At 35.5% G+C, this 15764-nt stretch overlaps 1 protein-coding gene across 1 annotated transcript in view; it reads right to left on the bottom strand.

Moving 5' to 3' along the window:
• rasgef1ba (RasGEF domain family, member 1Ba) overlaps positions 1-14665 on the bottom strand; it is a 54114-nt gene extending 39449 nt beyond the window's left edge. The window contains exons 1-4 of the mRNA XM_059336240.1: positions 14322-14665; positions 2449-2628; positions 1931-2053; positions 1661-1798 (exon numbers count right to left, since the gene is read on the bottom strand). Coding sequence (XP_059192223.1) covers positions 1661-1798; positions 1931-2053; positions 2449-2622 — 435 coding nt within the window. The 5' untranslated portion in view covers positions 2623-2628; positions 14322-14665. The remainder of the gene's footprint in view (positions 1-1660; positions 1799-1930; positions 2054-2448; positions 2629-14321) is intronic.
• Between the last annotated feature and the right edge of the window lie 1099 nt (positions 14666-15764).

Here is a 15764-nt window from a genome sequence, read left to right on the forward strand (position 1 = left end):
CATCTACAGGTAACATGCCTGCTCCTGCTCACGGGTTTTCCATCATGCAGTGAGGGATTAAAGGGACTTTTTGTGAGACATCACTTTTGATTTAACCTCCAACAGGTGAGTTAGATAATAAACAAACTGGAGACAAGTTAAAGACTAAACCTGATGATTTCTGCAGTTCGATGGACATCTGTTGCTGGACTATCTGACAGTTTATGCTCCGTGTTTTGTTCAGACTTGCTCGAATCAATGACTATAAAGGTTATAAAAAAGTCCATGCTATTACCTCATAGTGTAGTCATTGATAAGCTTTCAATTATTTAGCTACACTTGAAGCACATGTTGTTATCTTAAATGTACCAAACACAATGTACCCGGGAATCTTGTGCTTTTTTCTGTTGACACGTGAAACTAAATTGATTTGAAGCATCAGAAGTTTCTTTTCTGGGTTTGGTTTTAATACCAACAGTAGCCAATCAGCTGTGAAATCTAAAGAGGCTGATGTGACCAATAAATACACAGCGTCCGTGGAGACGAGTGTGTGTTGCACATGTGGAGTTGTAAATGTGAGAAACGTATTGATCTCCAGATCAATACTCAATGCTTGTACTATTGATGAGTCATGTGAAACCGCCATTAAAACGGCGGGGAAGGGTTTTTCTTATGGGACGTCTTTTCTCTGGACAGATGGATGTTTGTGTCCTCCATCACTGTCTGGTCCCAACAAACTAAATGTCCAACAACCAAACCCCCCAATGCACAAAGACACACTGCAACAAAGGTGTTTAGTCTAAAAACAAGACAAAAGCAGTAAATCTGAGGGAAATCTAGAAATAATCTAGATCTAATAATCTTAATTTAAGAAACCTTGTCAAGGTAAATTATCTGTCCATGCCGCAAGATCATTTCCCTCAGATTTACTGTTTTTGTCTTGTTTTTAGAAACACATTTTTTTGCAGCGTGAACACGCAATTCAGTCAGAAACACATGTGAACCCACCAGGATTTGCTCTGAACAGCCCTGATTCATGGTGACTAACACATTATTTGTCCAGACTGGAGGAGTGAGGTGGGAACAAAACCACCAACAACATCTGACATGGTTAGTGAAAACTCCCTGAGAAACACTGAGCAGGAAAACTTTAAATAAGATGATGGCTTGAGTTATTTCATCTTTAAAGTCACCTTTTTGTGATGTTAGCTTATGTTAGCATTCCCTTTCATGGCCCACGGAGCATGACTCACTGCTTGTCAAAGCATCTTTTCTATCTAAATGTGGGTCAGAGGAGCGTCTGCATGTGCAAAAAACACGACTAAACAAACTTTGATGCAAACGGCGCGGCGGAGGCTAACGGCGTGCTAAGCCTAGCGACATTCAGTCAAACAATCCAAACGCTGCAGAGGAAGAAACGCCACAGAGACAACAGCTAAAAGCCAGCTAGTCCACCAACAATGGGGCTTTTCTCTCAGCGCAGCCGGCCTCATGAAGAGCTTTGTTGCCCTCCAACATCCCTCTGCTGCTATCTGATCAATCTGACTCTTCCTGTAGCTTTACTGCACGCGCTGCAGATAAAACAGCTTGTTACAACAACTGAACTAAACACATTATTTAATCAGCAAGATAGAGTTTCTGTCACTTGTTTTGTTGCATGTAAAGAAATAAAGAGCCTGACCTCGTCCCCGCTGGCCAGCCGGTGGGTGAGCTCCTTCAGGCTCCTCATCATCCTCTCGTCCCTGAAGTCGTAGGGGAACGTCTCCGTCCACTCCGTCAGCAGCTGCAGGATCTTAGGAGCGATCTTACGCACTCGCATCTGGAAAATACAGCACAAACACATAAATACTGAGGAAACAATCAGGTGTTTTAATGTCTAGATGTGGAGAACTGTGCTCCACTGAGGATCTAGAGGTGTAATATATATATATGTATATATATATGATGGTACCTTGTCAGCCTGCGGGTCGCTGAGCCGCTGCTGCTCCATACAGAGGTGGCAAACCTTAGACATGAGTTCATGGGGACGCAGGAAGAGACGAGAGCTGAGCAGGAAGGTGAAGATGTACGTCCTCTGTGGAGACAAAAGGAGTAAAATTCATCATTTCAGTTTCAAAAATGGGCCTGAAATGAAAAGTCACTGGTTATGTATGTTTATAATGGTAATAACAAGTTTGTATACTACATTACTATGTGTTATACATATATATGGGTATGCACTAAGTGTTATACATATATATACATAGATAGATAGATATTTATTGTCGTTCGTTTGTTTTTAATAGTTCATCTTTTATTTTGTGTTCAAATAAATTCTCAATCAATCAAAAAGAGAAAGAGAGAAATTTTGGCACTTAAAGGAGTCTCAAAGCAGCAGAGCTTCTCAAGCAGAACAGAAAGAAAAAAAAACGTACTTTGATGAAACTGCAAAGGAAAATAAACCACAAATGTATAAAAAGCACCACTCACATCTGGATAATAGTCTATGGTGGGGACCAGGTGGTGGATGAGGGCCTCCAGGGAGCCCGAGGCCAGGTTGTTGTCATGGTAATAGAGTCCGGCGTAGCCCTCGTCCTTCTGGTACAGGTTCTTGTTGTAGCTGCTGGTGTTCAGCTGGCCGGTGAACGGAGGAGTCTGAGGCATGTTGTCCTGCAGGACAGAGGACAAACAGTCAGTCAGGAGGGTTTATTCTCCTGTAGATATCGCTGATGATGCAGAAAAAGGCCAGACGGATCCAAAATAACTCTCAGACACAAACACAGACTGAAAACCGCCTCCCTTCCTCCTCTGCAGAACGCTGGACACTTTAAGGTTTCTGGGGTTTTTGGGGTTTTTAGTTTATTTGGACGTGCAAAACGGTTTAAATGCAAACTGTGGTTGAGACTCAAGAAGAAGATTTAGATTTAGAGATTTAGTTTTTATTGTCATTGCACGGTAGTATAAAAAAAATATGTTAAATTGAGGCACAGCTCTCCCGTCAGTGCAAAAAATAATATAAATATTAAATAAATAACCAAACAAGGCATGCACCCATTAAACAAACAAACATAACAAGGGACACCACACACAAATCACAAAGTATGGGAAATCTTCAATGCATCGGAAAATGCATTCTTTGTATTTTTTTCCTCATTTTACAAGTACATGTTTACATAAAAAGGTAATTTAAGTTGTATTAACTTATGTATCTCAAAATGAAAACTAGACAGATGTAGGACATTAAATAAAGAAATAAAAGATTATACCTATAAATGTACCCAAACATGTATACACTCTTCAAAAGTAAAAAATAAAAAAATAAAAATAAAAAAATTCGCAGAGACAGGAATTAAAAAATAAAAATAAAAATAAATAAAAAAAAGTAAATAAAAATTATACCTATATAAATGTAAAAAAAATGATAAAAATAAAAAATAAGCAGAGACAGGAATTAAAAAATAAAAATAAAAAAATAAAAAAATAAAAGATTATACCTATATATATGTAAAAAAAATAAAAAAAAATAAGCAGAGACAGGAATTAAAAAATAAGAAATAAAAATTAAAAATAAATAAAAGATTCTACCTATATCTATGTAAAAATAAATAAATAAAATAAGCAGAGACAGGAATTAAAAAAAAAAAAAAATTAAGATAACTTGCCCTGTGTTCTGGTTAAAATAATAAATAAATGGTTGCTAAATTCTATAGAACTTTGTTTCCTGATTTTTCAGTCAGAATCTGATTTTCTCATAACTTCTGTCATGAGATTCACATAAGTTGGGTCGGCCTTTTGTTTCCAATTAAGTAATATCAATCTTCACGCATGTAGGCTGGGACAAAGCATTCTTTCAAAATAAAGTCTCCACACTTATTTATTGACGAGGCTAATAAAAGAAAGTTCTCAGCATGTTTATAAAAACGTGTAGCCGTGACTAATGAATCGAAAGTTCACTAAAAAACGTGAAGGAGCTCGTGGGTCAAACGGCGAGAGTCACGCTGCAGGACAAGAGGAGGAGGAGGAGGAGGAGGAGGAGGAGGAGGAGGAACTCATGATGCAGAGAAAACATGACAAGTGGAGGAGCATGTGTGCAGCCTTGTGCCATGAAGTCTGATTCATAATAACCCTGAACAGAACAACTCAAATAGCTGCATTTTTGCTGCATTTCTTGATCATTTTGAAGATATTTTACCAAGTTTCTGGTGCACAATTTGCATAAGACTTTAAGACTTAATTAAATATATATATATATATATATATATATATATATATATATATATATATATATATATATATATATATAATTAAGTCTTAAAATAATGCATTAAGTCAACAAAGTCAGTAAAGCCTCACGTTGCACTTCCATGCAAGTCAGTAATCAAACACCAGTATCAGATCCAATATTCAGTATCAGTTGATACCTAAAGTATCAATAACAGGACTGAGAGGTTTAATTAGTGCATCGCTGGTTTGCAGTTGGTGGTAAAACTCCTATAAGATGCATATAAAATGCCTCTTAAAGCGAGATTCTGGAACCTGTAGAGTGACAATAGTACAAAGTCAAAGTTTGCCAATATTAGCCTCCAAAATCGACCAAGTATGGCTGTATTTAACTGAGAAATGGTGCATTTTTCTGCTTTTCTGCACTGTAAAAAAAGTGTTTAATTTAGGGTAAAATATCAGCAGTTGTGAACCGTGAAAAATACAGTGAGTGGGTTTTCTATTGTCACTTTTAATGTAAATATTGGAAAACTGTTATTTAGACTGAATAATCCTGGTATTTTTAGGGTAATTGTGTCTTTGTGACATTATGGTATTTATCCATTAATTTTCCATATTTTTAGTTTAGTTTAACTTTTGTACTATTACTTTATTTACAGTAATGAGCCGTCTACTACGGTGATAAACATTTTTTTATTTTACGCCCCATTTCTGATGGTATTTGACAGTCTTTTATTGTAAGTTCTACAAACATTTTTTACAGTGTAATTGAACTTTTCATTTTTTAAGAGAAACAATTTGTTATATTCATGTTTAGGGGTTGCATTGTGCAGCTTTAACCCTCAAACAGCCCTTCAGAGCATCAGGAATGTCCTCAGTTTGATGCATAAAACTCAAATTGGTCCTCATAAAGACACAAAAACACAACAACACTCTCACACTCTCCCCTCTGCCAGCCTGCTGACCTCTGACCTCTGAACCTGGCACCCAGCCCCTCCCTGCCAGCAGACTGATGGAGGGGGGAACACAAAGGGCTCCCCACCCCCGCCCACACACACACACACACACACACACACACACACCCCTCCCCCTCGCGTTCTGCCGAGTCAGGAAGCCTTTAAGGTGATTCAGGAGGCGGAGCTGCCAGGGACGGAAACGCTGGACGCCAGGAGGGAGAACCAGCACCTGCCCACACACACACACACACACACACACACGGCCAACCAGAGTTCACACACTCAGATTTACTGTCCTGTGATGCAATTCTGCAGAGGAAGCTTACATCAGAATAAAACAAAAAGGGGATAAACCTCTACTGATCAGAGCAGGGAGGGATTCACACTCTCATATTCTCCTGTTGAGATGACTGTAACTCCATAAAGTTATTATTATGATTATAAAATGACAAAAAAAAGATGAAAATGACCCCAAAAAAAGATAAAATGACCAAAAATATACATAAAAATCACAAGAAAAAGATGTAAAATGACCAAAAGTTGCCCAATAATAGACATTAATATCCAGATTCGGCACAAAATTACCAAAAAAAAGTCACAAATTGACCAATAAAAAGAGATGCCATTACAAAAAAATGGGACTTAGTAACCAAAAATATACATAGAATCACAAAAAAAAAGATGTAAAATGACCAAAAGTGACACAAAGTTACAGTTGATATCCAGAATCGGCACAAAACAACCAAAAAAAAGTCACAAATTGACCAATAAAAAGAGATACAATTACCAAAAAAGGGACTTTGTAACCAAAAATATACATAAAATCACAAAAAAACGATGCAAAATTACCAAAAGTGACACAAAGATACCCAATTATACACGTTAATATCCCGAATCGGCACAAAACGACCAAAAAGTCACAAATTGACCAATAAAAAGAGATACAATTACCTAAAAAAGAGACTAAGTAACCAAAATTATACATAAAACAACAGAGTCACTCACTTCTTTAGCCTATATATAAATAAAGTTATTATTATTAGACCTTAGACCTTTAAAAACAGATCCCTAAACAACCTGTTTATTCATACGTTCCCCCACACGAGGCCAACACACACTTTCACACGCCTGCCGCTGCATAATGCACACGTGCACACACACACACACACACACACACACACACACACACACACACACCAATACTATTATTCAGACAGACAGCCGTGGACATTAACATGAGAAAGGAGAGTGAAGAGTCGGAGCAGCATCTGCTGCAGCATGTGGTGGAGATGGAGGGATGGAGGGATGGAGGGATGGAGGATCCCTGCTAGAAGGCTGCTCTGCTGCTTTTTCACTTTGTTTACTCCTTTTCTAGCTGAACTTAACCCTCTGGAGTCCACAAAACCATCGGAGACCAAATGACTAAAAAAAAGACACAAAATGACCAAAAAAGACACAACAACAGACACAAAAGTACAAAAAATGACTAGAAAAAAAGAGACAAAATGACAAAAAAAAGAGACAAAATGACCAAAAAAGAGACAAAATGACCAAACAAGACACAAGATGGCCAAAAAAAGACACAACAGACACAAAATAACTAAAAAAAGAGACACAAAACAGACACGAAAGCCACAGAGCAGCCCTAAAAACACAGCACCATCAACACCACCACCAGCAGCAGCAGGTGATGGAGGCTGAGAACTGGTCTCCTTCACGTTTCCCAGCTGGGAACCAACCAGTGACTCCCTGCTCCCAGTCTGCTCCTCCAGGTCAGGAGGCTTGTTGTGGTTGAATAATCAGTCAGACATCAGTCAGACAGGAGAAATGAATCAACAACTGTAGCTTCTGGCAGCGTTCTGCAGGTTTTATCAGGTTTTTACACACTAAAATTCAAGGTACTAAAACAAAAAGTTCCACAGTTAATCACAGCTAAAAAAAAAAAGTCAATATAAAAGCTTATAAAAATGACCTTTTTCCCAATGTTTTCATCAGGTTTTATCAGGTTTTTAAACATTAAAATTCAAGCACTGTGCTACGAATTTCAAGGTACTAAAACAAAAAGTTCCAGACTCCAAAAGGCTTTATAATCACAGCTAAATAGTCATTATAAAAGCTTATAAAATGACCTTTTACCTAATGTTTTTATCAGGTTTTAACAGGTTTTTAAACACTAAGAATTTCAAGGTACTAAAACAAAAAGTTCCACAGTTAATCACAGCTAAAAAAGTCAACATAAAAGCTTATAAAAATTACCCTTTTGCCTATGTTTTTTTCAGGTTTTATCAGGTTTTATCAGGTTTTATCAGGGGTTTTTTAGCATGGTTGGTTTCATTTCAAACTTGTGTTGATCAAACCCAAGATTATGTTAAAAAAAACAAGCATTTTTCAAGGAGTATATTAAAATCCAAGCATATTCTTTACTAATAAAACATAATGGATAAAAATCAAGCACTTTGAAGACATCCAGGGTCTGTCAGTAAAGGAATCCTGCAGGTTTTTAGGCTTTTTTCAGACAAAATAAGCAACTAGAAGAGGACATGAAGCGCTCTGGGGACCTGTCATGGACATGTCTTCTCATTTTCTGACATTTTTACAGTAAAAATGATAATAAGCACATGTTTGAATCAACTATGGAACCACACACACACACACACACACACACACACACACACACACACACAGTATATCCTCTGCAGGTGAAAGGTAAATGAACCTGAGATCTCAGATCACAGATGATGAAAGAGTTACTTTATAAAATCTAATATTGCAACAAGTCACATTGAATGACATCACTCTGATGTCTGTGAACTCTTCAGATTAATCTCAGGGGCCCCGGGGGGCCGAGGGGGAGGGGGGGCCACGGGGGGGGCTCTTTGAAGATAAAAGCCGTGTCTCTAATACAAAAAAAGACCTGAGATAGAGAGAGAGGACACCTGAGATCAGATGCTGGACTTTGTCCTCTTCCACCATCTCTCCGTCTCTTACAGCAGAAAACAACGTTTTTACTGATTCTGGTTTGTTTTGAGGCTTTTTAAAACACTTGGTTGTCTTAATTTAAGCCAAAAAACCTCGTCTTCTGCAGTTTCTGTTCATTTAAACCAGAATAGAACTTTTCCCTTCGGGTGTTTTGGGAATTTTATTGATGCAATTTCTGGTTTTGAGACTTTGTTGTCTTAATTTGCAATAACTGAGATCCTTTTCTCGGCCAAAAACTGCTAATTAGTTTAGTTTTGCAGCACAAGGACACACCACCACCACTATCTGTCTCTGTCTGCATCAAACCAACAGTTTCTCTCTGCTGCAGCTTCACCACAATCCTAAAAACAAACTGATTTACATTTGTCTTCCAGGTGCCGTAGGAGTCGATGTGGAGGAGGGGCACGGACCACATGTCAAGTCGTTTTTTAAATAAATTAGTGCGGGTTTTTGGGTCATTTTGTGTCTTTTTTTTAATAATTGTGTGTCTTTTTTTGGTAATTCTATGTATTTTTTGGTCATTTTGTGTCTTTTATAAGTAATTTAGTGTTTTTTTCAGTCATTTTGTGTCTTTTTTTGGCCTTTTTTTATCAGTTGTGTGAGGGGGAGGGGGGCGGACCACATGTCAGGTCCTCCGACTAAAACAAACTGTTAGCACGTGGCTGTTGGTTGTAGCGGAGGAGGTAAACAAACAGAATGCCACAGCTCCGTCAGCTCCGTTCAGAGGGGGGGGGGGTGTTTAGGTTGGATGGATGGTTTTAATTAGAGCCTCTCTGGCTGAGTGTGTGTGTGTGTGTGTGTGTGTGTGTGTGTGTGTGTGTGTGTGTAGCCATCTGCCTCCATGTGTAAAAAGAAGTCTGCTTTGGACTTAAATTGGATTTAAAAAACAGAAGATATTCAGATTCATGTCTGTTTTTGCAAACTGACACACAAATTGTTGCTTTTTGGGGGGAAAAATCTTGGAGATTTTCTTTCTTTAAACCATGATGTTCTTTAAATATTCACACGCAGGTTTATTTTTATTTTTACACTCACACAGTCACTGTTTCCTGTTCTGTTATCAGCTATAAAGGCTCATCTGAGGATCACATGTCTCTGAGTCTCTCAGATGATTCAGGTGAGTCTTGTGGTCGTCTAAAGTTAAAGACTTTCTCTTCTTCTTCTAGTTCTCTTTTAGGACTTTTTAGTTTCAGGGCCTGATTCGCTGAAAGGTTAAAGAAATGTCAAAATATTTCCCTTTTTTCTGCCTGTGGGGACTTTCTGAAACAGGAGGTGTTAGAAATAATCTCACTATAAACGTCACTATCTATGCTGCATAATTCACTAACAGTGTGTGTATCCTCTCTGTGCATTTATACATTAATCATGCAAGATGCTTTGATACAATGATCATGTGCCAATATTGTTTTCAAACTATGATTACTCTAAATACATCCAAACTAAATACATTTATTCCATCTGCTTAAACTTTCTCTGTCCTAATCACTTCATAATAATTTTTTATGTTTTTGTGTCTTTTTTTAATAATTGTGTCTTTTTTGGTCATTTTGTGTCTTTTTTGTCTTTTTTTTAAGTAATTTAGTGTTTTTTTCTGTCATTTTGTGTCCTTTTTTTACTTTTCTTTAGTACATATTTGTCTTTTTTGGTAATTTTGTGTCTTTTTTAAAGTAATTTAGGTTTTTTTTCTGTCATTTTGTGTCTTTTTTGGTAATTGTGTGTATTTTTTGGTCATTTTGTGTCTTTTTTTGTCATTTTTTAAGTAATTTAGTGGGTTTTTTCAGTCATTTTGTGTCTTTTTTTACTTTTCTTTAGTAATTTTTTGTCTTTTTTGGTAATTTTTTGTCATTTTTTAAGTAATTTAGTGGTTTTTTCGGTCATTTTGTGTCTTTTTTTTAACTTTTCTTTAGTAATTTTTTGTCTTTTTTGGTAATTTTGTGTCTTTTTTAAAGTAATTTAGGGTTTTTTTCTCATTTTGTGTCTTTTTTTTACTTTTCTTTAGTAAATTTGTGTCTTTTTTGGTATTTTTGTCTTTTTAAAGTAATTTAGGGTTTTTTTTCTGTCATGTTGTCTCTTTTTTTTAAATTAATTTTGTGTCTTTTTTAAAGTAATTTAGGGGTTTTTTTTCTGTCATTTTGTGTCTTTTTTAGTAATTTTGTGTCTTTTTTTGGTCATTGGGAATTTGAGACCCCTGCTTTAGACCATGTTGTGCATCAAAGGGGAGAATAAAAGGCAGTAAACCTCCAGGGTGAGTGTAATATCAGGAGTAAAAGCCTCCGTTTAGGTGAAATCACCTCCAGGCTGCGGTGCCTTCAGGGACACGAGCTGCCAGGTCATTCTGCGTGCTAATGTGCGGGCGGGGCTGCAGCCTGGACCCCCGCTAGCTTTAACTAGCAGCTAGCTTTAACTAGCAGCTATCAAAGAGTCTTCCCGCCGCGCTAACGACCGCTAGTGATGAGCCCATCAGCTCTTCACAGGCTGGAAAGAGGAAAAAACAGCCTGAACACACAGAAAAACATTCCCGAGACGTTCACAGACACTTATGCTCTCTCGTGCCTGCAGCACACAGAGATCTGTGATGTAATAAATCATCATTTAAGCATAAAGTGCATAACAGCAATGTGCAGAAGTAAAAAAAAAGGTGTTTTGAGAATGAGGCTACACTGTAAAAAATGTTTGTAGAAATTACAGTAAAACTGTCAAATTACATCAGAAATAGAGCGTAAAATCTAAAATTGTATATCACCGTAGTAGATGCTTTTAATTCCCGTAAATCAAAGAATAGCATAAAAACAAACAGTTTTGCTGTAAAAATATAAAATTTCCATGTAAAATTAAAGGAGACATACCATGATGTCAAAATGACACAATTACCCTAAAAATACCGGGAATATTCTGTATAAATAACAGTTTTTGCTGATATTTACATTTAAATTTACAGTAGAAATTACAGTAAAAACTGTCAAGTTACATCAGAAATAGGGCGTAAAATTTTAAGTTATATATCACCATAGTCAGACACTTAAGAATAGCACAAAACTTTAACTTTTACTGTCATAAACTGTAGGAAACAAGCAGTTTTGCTTTAAAAATATTATATTTGCATGTAAAGTTAATGGAGGAATACCATGATGTGTGAATGAATGACACAATTACCCTAAAAATAACAGGAATATTCAGTTTAAATTACAGTTTTTGCTGATATTTACATTTAAATTTACAGTAGAAAACCCTCTCACAGCTCTCAGCTGCTGCTATTTTACTGTAAATTAACCAGATTATTTTTTACAGTGCAGCAGTGATGCAGCAGAGACTGTGAGAGTAAACCAACAGCCCCCCTCTGCTCTGTAAACACTTAAACATGAGGAATCTCAGTGAGCCGTGGCTCTGAGGAAATGAGGCTGAGAGATACTGAGTGGAGGGCCCAGGGGCCACACAGGAGGAGGAGCAGTCTGAATGGAGGGATTCTCAGCTGCTGTGAGGTCTGAAGGAGCTGAAACTAAACCAGGCTGAAGGATATTAGGTAAGAATACACCTGTCTGACAGGACTGAGAGGAAAAAGTTGTCATGTCTGTTTGTCTCCCAGCAGTGTTTATGTGTGCAGCTGTGACTCTGAGTGGTAAAAATCACAGCTTCTATAAAGGATTCTGTCTTCACAGACACATGAGACACTAAAACATCCTGCACAACACAAACAGCAGAACCAACAGAACCAACAGAACCTCTATGGTCTCTACTTCTGACTGTCCCCACAAAGATACAGAATAAACAGCAGACTGCAACAACAATAAATACAGCTCTGGAATTGTCAAAAAGCAACATTTCAACCTGTGTTTAGAGGCGTGACTCTTCACTGTATTGACGCTTTATTCAAGATGTTTCTGGACTTGGAAATTGACAACCATAGAGACTTTTTTCTGTGAGCAGTGACTTGACCATTTGCAGGTTAAAACATCCAGGTGTGCATGTAGAAACTGGGCTCTATTTAGCCTGAAAGGTGGACATCTGCGTTATAAATCCATTGATTTGAAACACTTAAAAAAATGGATTTCAATGAATCATCAGGTCCTGTTTCACAGTCATTTAAACAGTATGAAAACAACAGTTACATAATAAGAAAGCTTTCACTTTTCCCACCAGAAATAAAGTCCTTAGTGTTCCACAAAGCAAAAATGTATCCTGCAGGTCAATAAATCAGCTCCTAAATATCTGCAGCATTCACAGCTTTTAGTGTACAGTTACATCACCACTCACACACACACACACACACACACACACACACACACACCACAACACAACACAGCAGCAGCAATCATGTAATCCACAGCAACAATAACTCATTCAAGTATTTCCAGAGGAGAAACCCTCACACTGCTCCGACAAATCACCAATAAACAGATTTAACTTGTCAGCAAATTAACCCTTTGATGCACAAAATGACTGAAAAAAAACACTAAATTACTTAAAAATGACAAAAAAGACACAAAATGACCAAAAAAAACAAAGAATTGCTAAAAAAAATTTGAGACCCATGGTCTCAAGTGACCCAACTAAGTTTTTATGTTCTATATCTTTGCAATAAATTAATTTCATCATTCAGTATTGCAGGTTTTCCTCAATTTAACTTGTTTTTGATCATCATATACATCCTAATTTTATGTTTTCATTTCTTACTTTTTGAATAAAAACCCTGTTTTTAAAATCTGACAAAGAAGACACAAATAATAACGATCCTATTTTGTTAAATTGGTGTTTTTTCCTATGGAAATTATTATTTGGTGGCTCTTATGAGTCTCAAATATTAAAATATGTGATTTTATAATGTAATCTGGTGGTTCTAACAACTCTTTAGAAGTTAAACCTTCAAAATAAGACAAATTATATTGAGCATCAAAGGGTTAAAGGGAAGCCCTGTGCATGCTGTAGTAGAGAACAGTAGCACGGAAAACCAGGATTAACTCCACTGATCCTCACTGTCTTCAGGAGGAGCAGAGGAGGAGAATCCTCTTATCCAGGAGGTAGTGGGGGTTAAAAATAGTCCGCCATTGACACTGATTTAAAAAATCCCATTACTAAGGAACATTTTAGGGGTCAATTAGAGGGAAAAATGAGCAGACAGAAAGAGCTACAGAGGATTAAGAATGATTCAGGCGTTCAGGTATCACTACTCTTTGTTTGTTGTCATTCTGCAGGACAAGATCTGGATCATAGATCCTGATGAAGTCAATAAAGGAACAGAGCCAGAACTCAGAGCAGCACAGGGTCAACAGGAACACGAGAAAGTCAAGCTGCAGGGTTCATTTCTGCAGGGAAATCGGGAAAAGAGCGTTTAATTCTGTAGTCAGATCGGTTAAAAGCGAAATAAAGTGCGCTCTTTTTCTTTATTATTGTTATAATATACATTACATTTGTATTTATTTTAATCTATTTATTTAAAATGAATTTTTCTTATTTATTTGTATTTTTTTATATTTTTTTAACCTAATTTATTTTATTTTATGCATTTATTTTTACATTTAATTCAGTAGTCAGATCATTTAAAAGCGAAATAAAGTGCACTCTCTTTTCTTTTTTGTTTATTATTATTATTATTTAAATGACATTCGTATTTATTTTAATCTATTTATTTAAAATTATTTTTTCTTATTTATTTGTATTTTTTTTCATTTTTAAAAAATCTCATTTATTTTATTTTATACATTTATTTTTACGTTTAATTCAGTAGTCAGATCATTTACAAGCGAAATAAAGTGCACTCTCTTTTCTTTTTTGTTTATTATTATTATTATTATTATTTAAATTACATTTGTATTATTTTAATTCATTTTTTATAATTATTTTTTCTTATTTATTTTATTGTTTCTTATTTCTTAATCAAATTTATTTTATTTTATAGATTTATATTTTTTGCGCTTTTTTCTTTCTTATCATTATTATAATTTAAATGAAATTTGTATTTATTTTTAATTTATTTATTTTTAATTATTTTTTCCTATTTATTTTATGGTCTCTCATATATTTCTTTAAATCTCATTTATTTTATTTCATACATTTATATATTTTGCGCTCTTTTCGCCACCTGCATGCGCGCATTTCGGACACCGTGTTTCCAAGCTGCACGAACAACATGCAAACCATCAATAACTAAAATAAATTTGACTATTAAATGACTATTAATTCCCACAGTTAACCCTTAATAGCTCAGCTCACCTCAACAGTCAGTAATAATCCAGGTGGACTCCGCTGGTATCCTTTTATCCAAAAAAAACAAAAAATCGGTGCGTAACCTTCCAGAAGCGTTCCGACAGTTTCTGTCCCCGTTTACATGAGAATAAAGCGGCTCCGCTCCGGCTCACTGCGGCATTATTAACCAGGAAATGCAGGAAAGAAAAATAAATAAAAAAGAAAACAGCGCGTTTTATTCTCTGTTTGCTCGGAGAAGAAGGAGAAGAATCCGTGAGAATGAATGGAGCTCCTGCTGCTCCTGCTGCTCCTCACTGTGTGAGCTCCGCAGCTCGGAGCAGCTCAGAGACTTTAGAGTGGGAGAGGCAGCAGCCAATCAGAGCACAGCACCTCCTCCCCCTCCCCTCCTCCCCCCTCCACACCTCCTCCTCCTCCTCCTCTCTCGTTTTCTATTTCATTTCTCTTTTCTCTCTCTATGATCTGAACTCTGTTTCTCTGTGTGACTGTGACGTTTTGTGATTTCCATTTCTGTGTTTCATAATCTTCCTCTTCTGTGTTTCAGTTCAGTTTGCAGGAAAATCTGATGGAGTTTTGCCAAAATATCCAAAACCAAAAGAGAAATTAATAAATTAAATCCAGCGTGACAAACAGAAACTTTCCCATTTAGTCTCAGGGTGAAGATGAGTTTCTGTCTGTGTGGGTGGGCTGTTTATTTTATTGGATTCTGTTCGACTTTTATGTTTGTATTTTAATATATTATATTATATTATATTATATTATATTATATTATATTATATTATATTATATTATATTATATTATATTAACATAGATAATAGTATATTAACTTACCTAGTTATTTTATGCATCTATTTTTATCTTTTTTTTAATCTAGTTTCGTAAACTCTTTATATTTTTATCTTGTATTTTTATTTCTTACATTTTTGTTATGTTTTTTGTGGTTTATTATTATTATCATTATTATTTTTATTGCCATACTGTGAAGCACTTTGAGCTGCATTTTATATATGAAAGTGCATTTATAATTATTATAATTAGTTTATTATAATAATAATAATAATAATAATAATAATAATAATAATAATAATAATAATAATATATAATAACAATAAGCAATACAACAATAATAATTAATACTAATTAATAAAATAAAAATATAGAGGATAAGATAAAATTGAGGGCAGAAGAAAAAAGTAGAAAAAAATGGACGTAGAAAAAAAATGTTTAAGTTAATTTGTAATAAAAAATGTGCCATATTTACAAAAGGAGTCTGGTCAAATAATAATAAAATGAAATAAGATAAAATATAATAAAAATAAAATAAAATAAAATAAAATAATTGAAAAAATAAACTAAAATAAAATAAAATAAAATAAAATAGATGCATAAAAAACGTTAAGTAAGTGAATTGATAATAAAATGTGCCATATTTAAAGAAGGAGCCTCCTGTC

This window comes from Centropristis striata, chromosome 7, assembly GCF_030273125.1.
Source record: "Centropristis striata isolate RG_2023a ecotype Rhode Island chromosome 7, C.striata_1.0, whole genome shotgun sequence".
NCBI classification, from domain to species: domain Eukaryota; kingdom Metazoa; phylum Chordata; class Actinopteri; order Perciformes; family Serranidae; genus Centropristis; species Centropristis striata.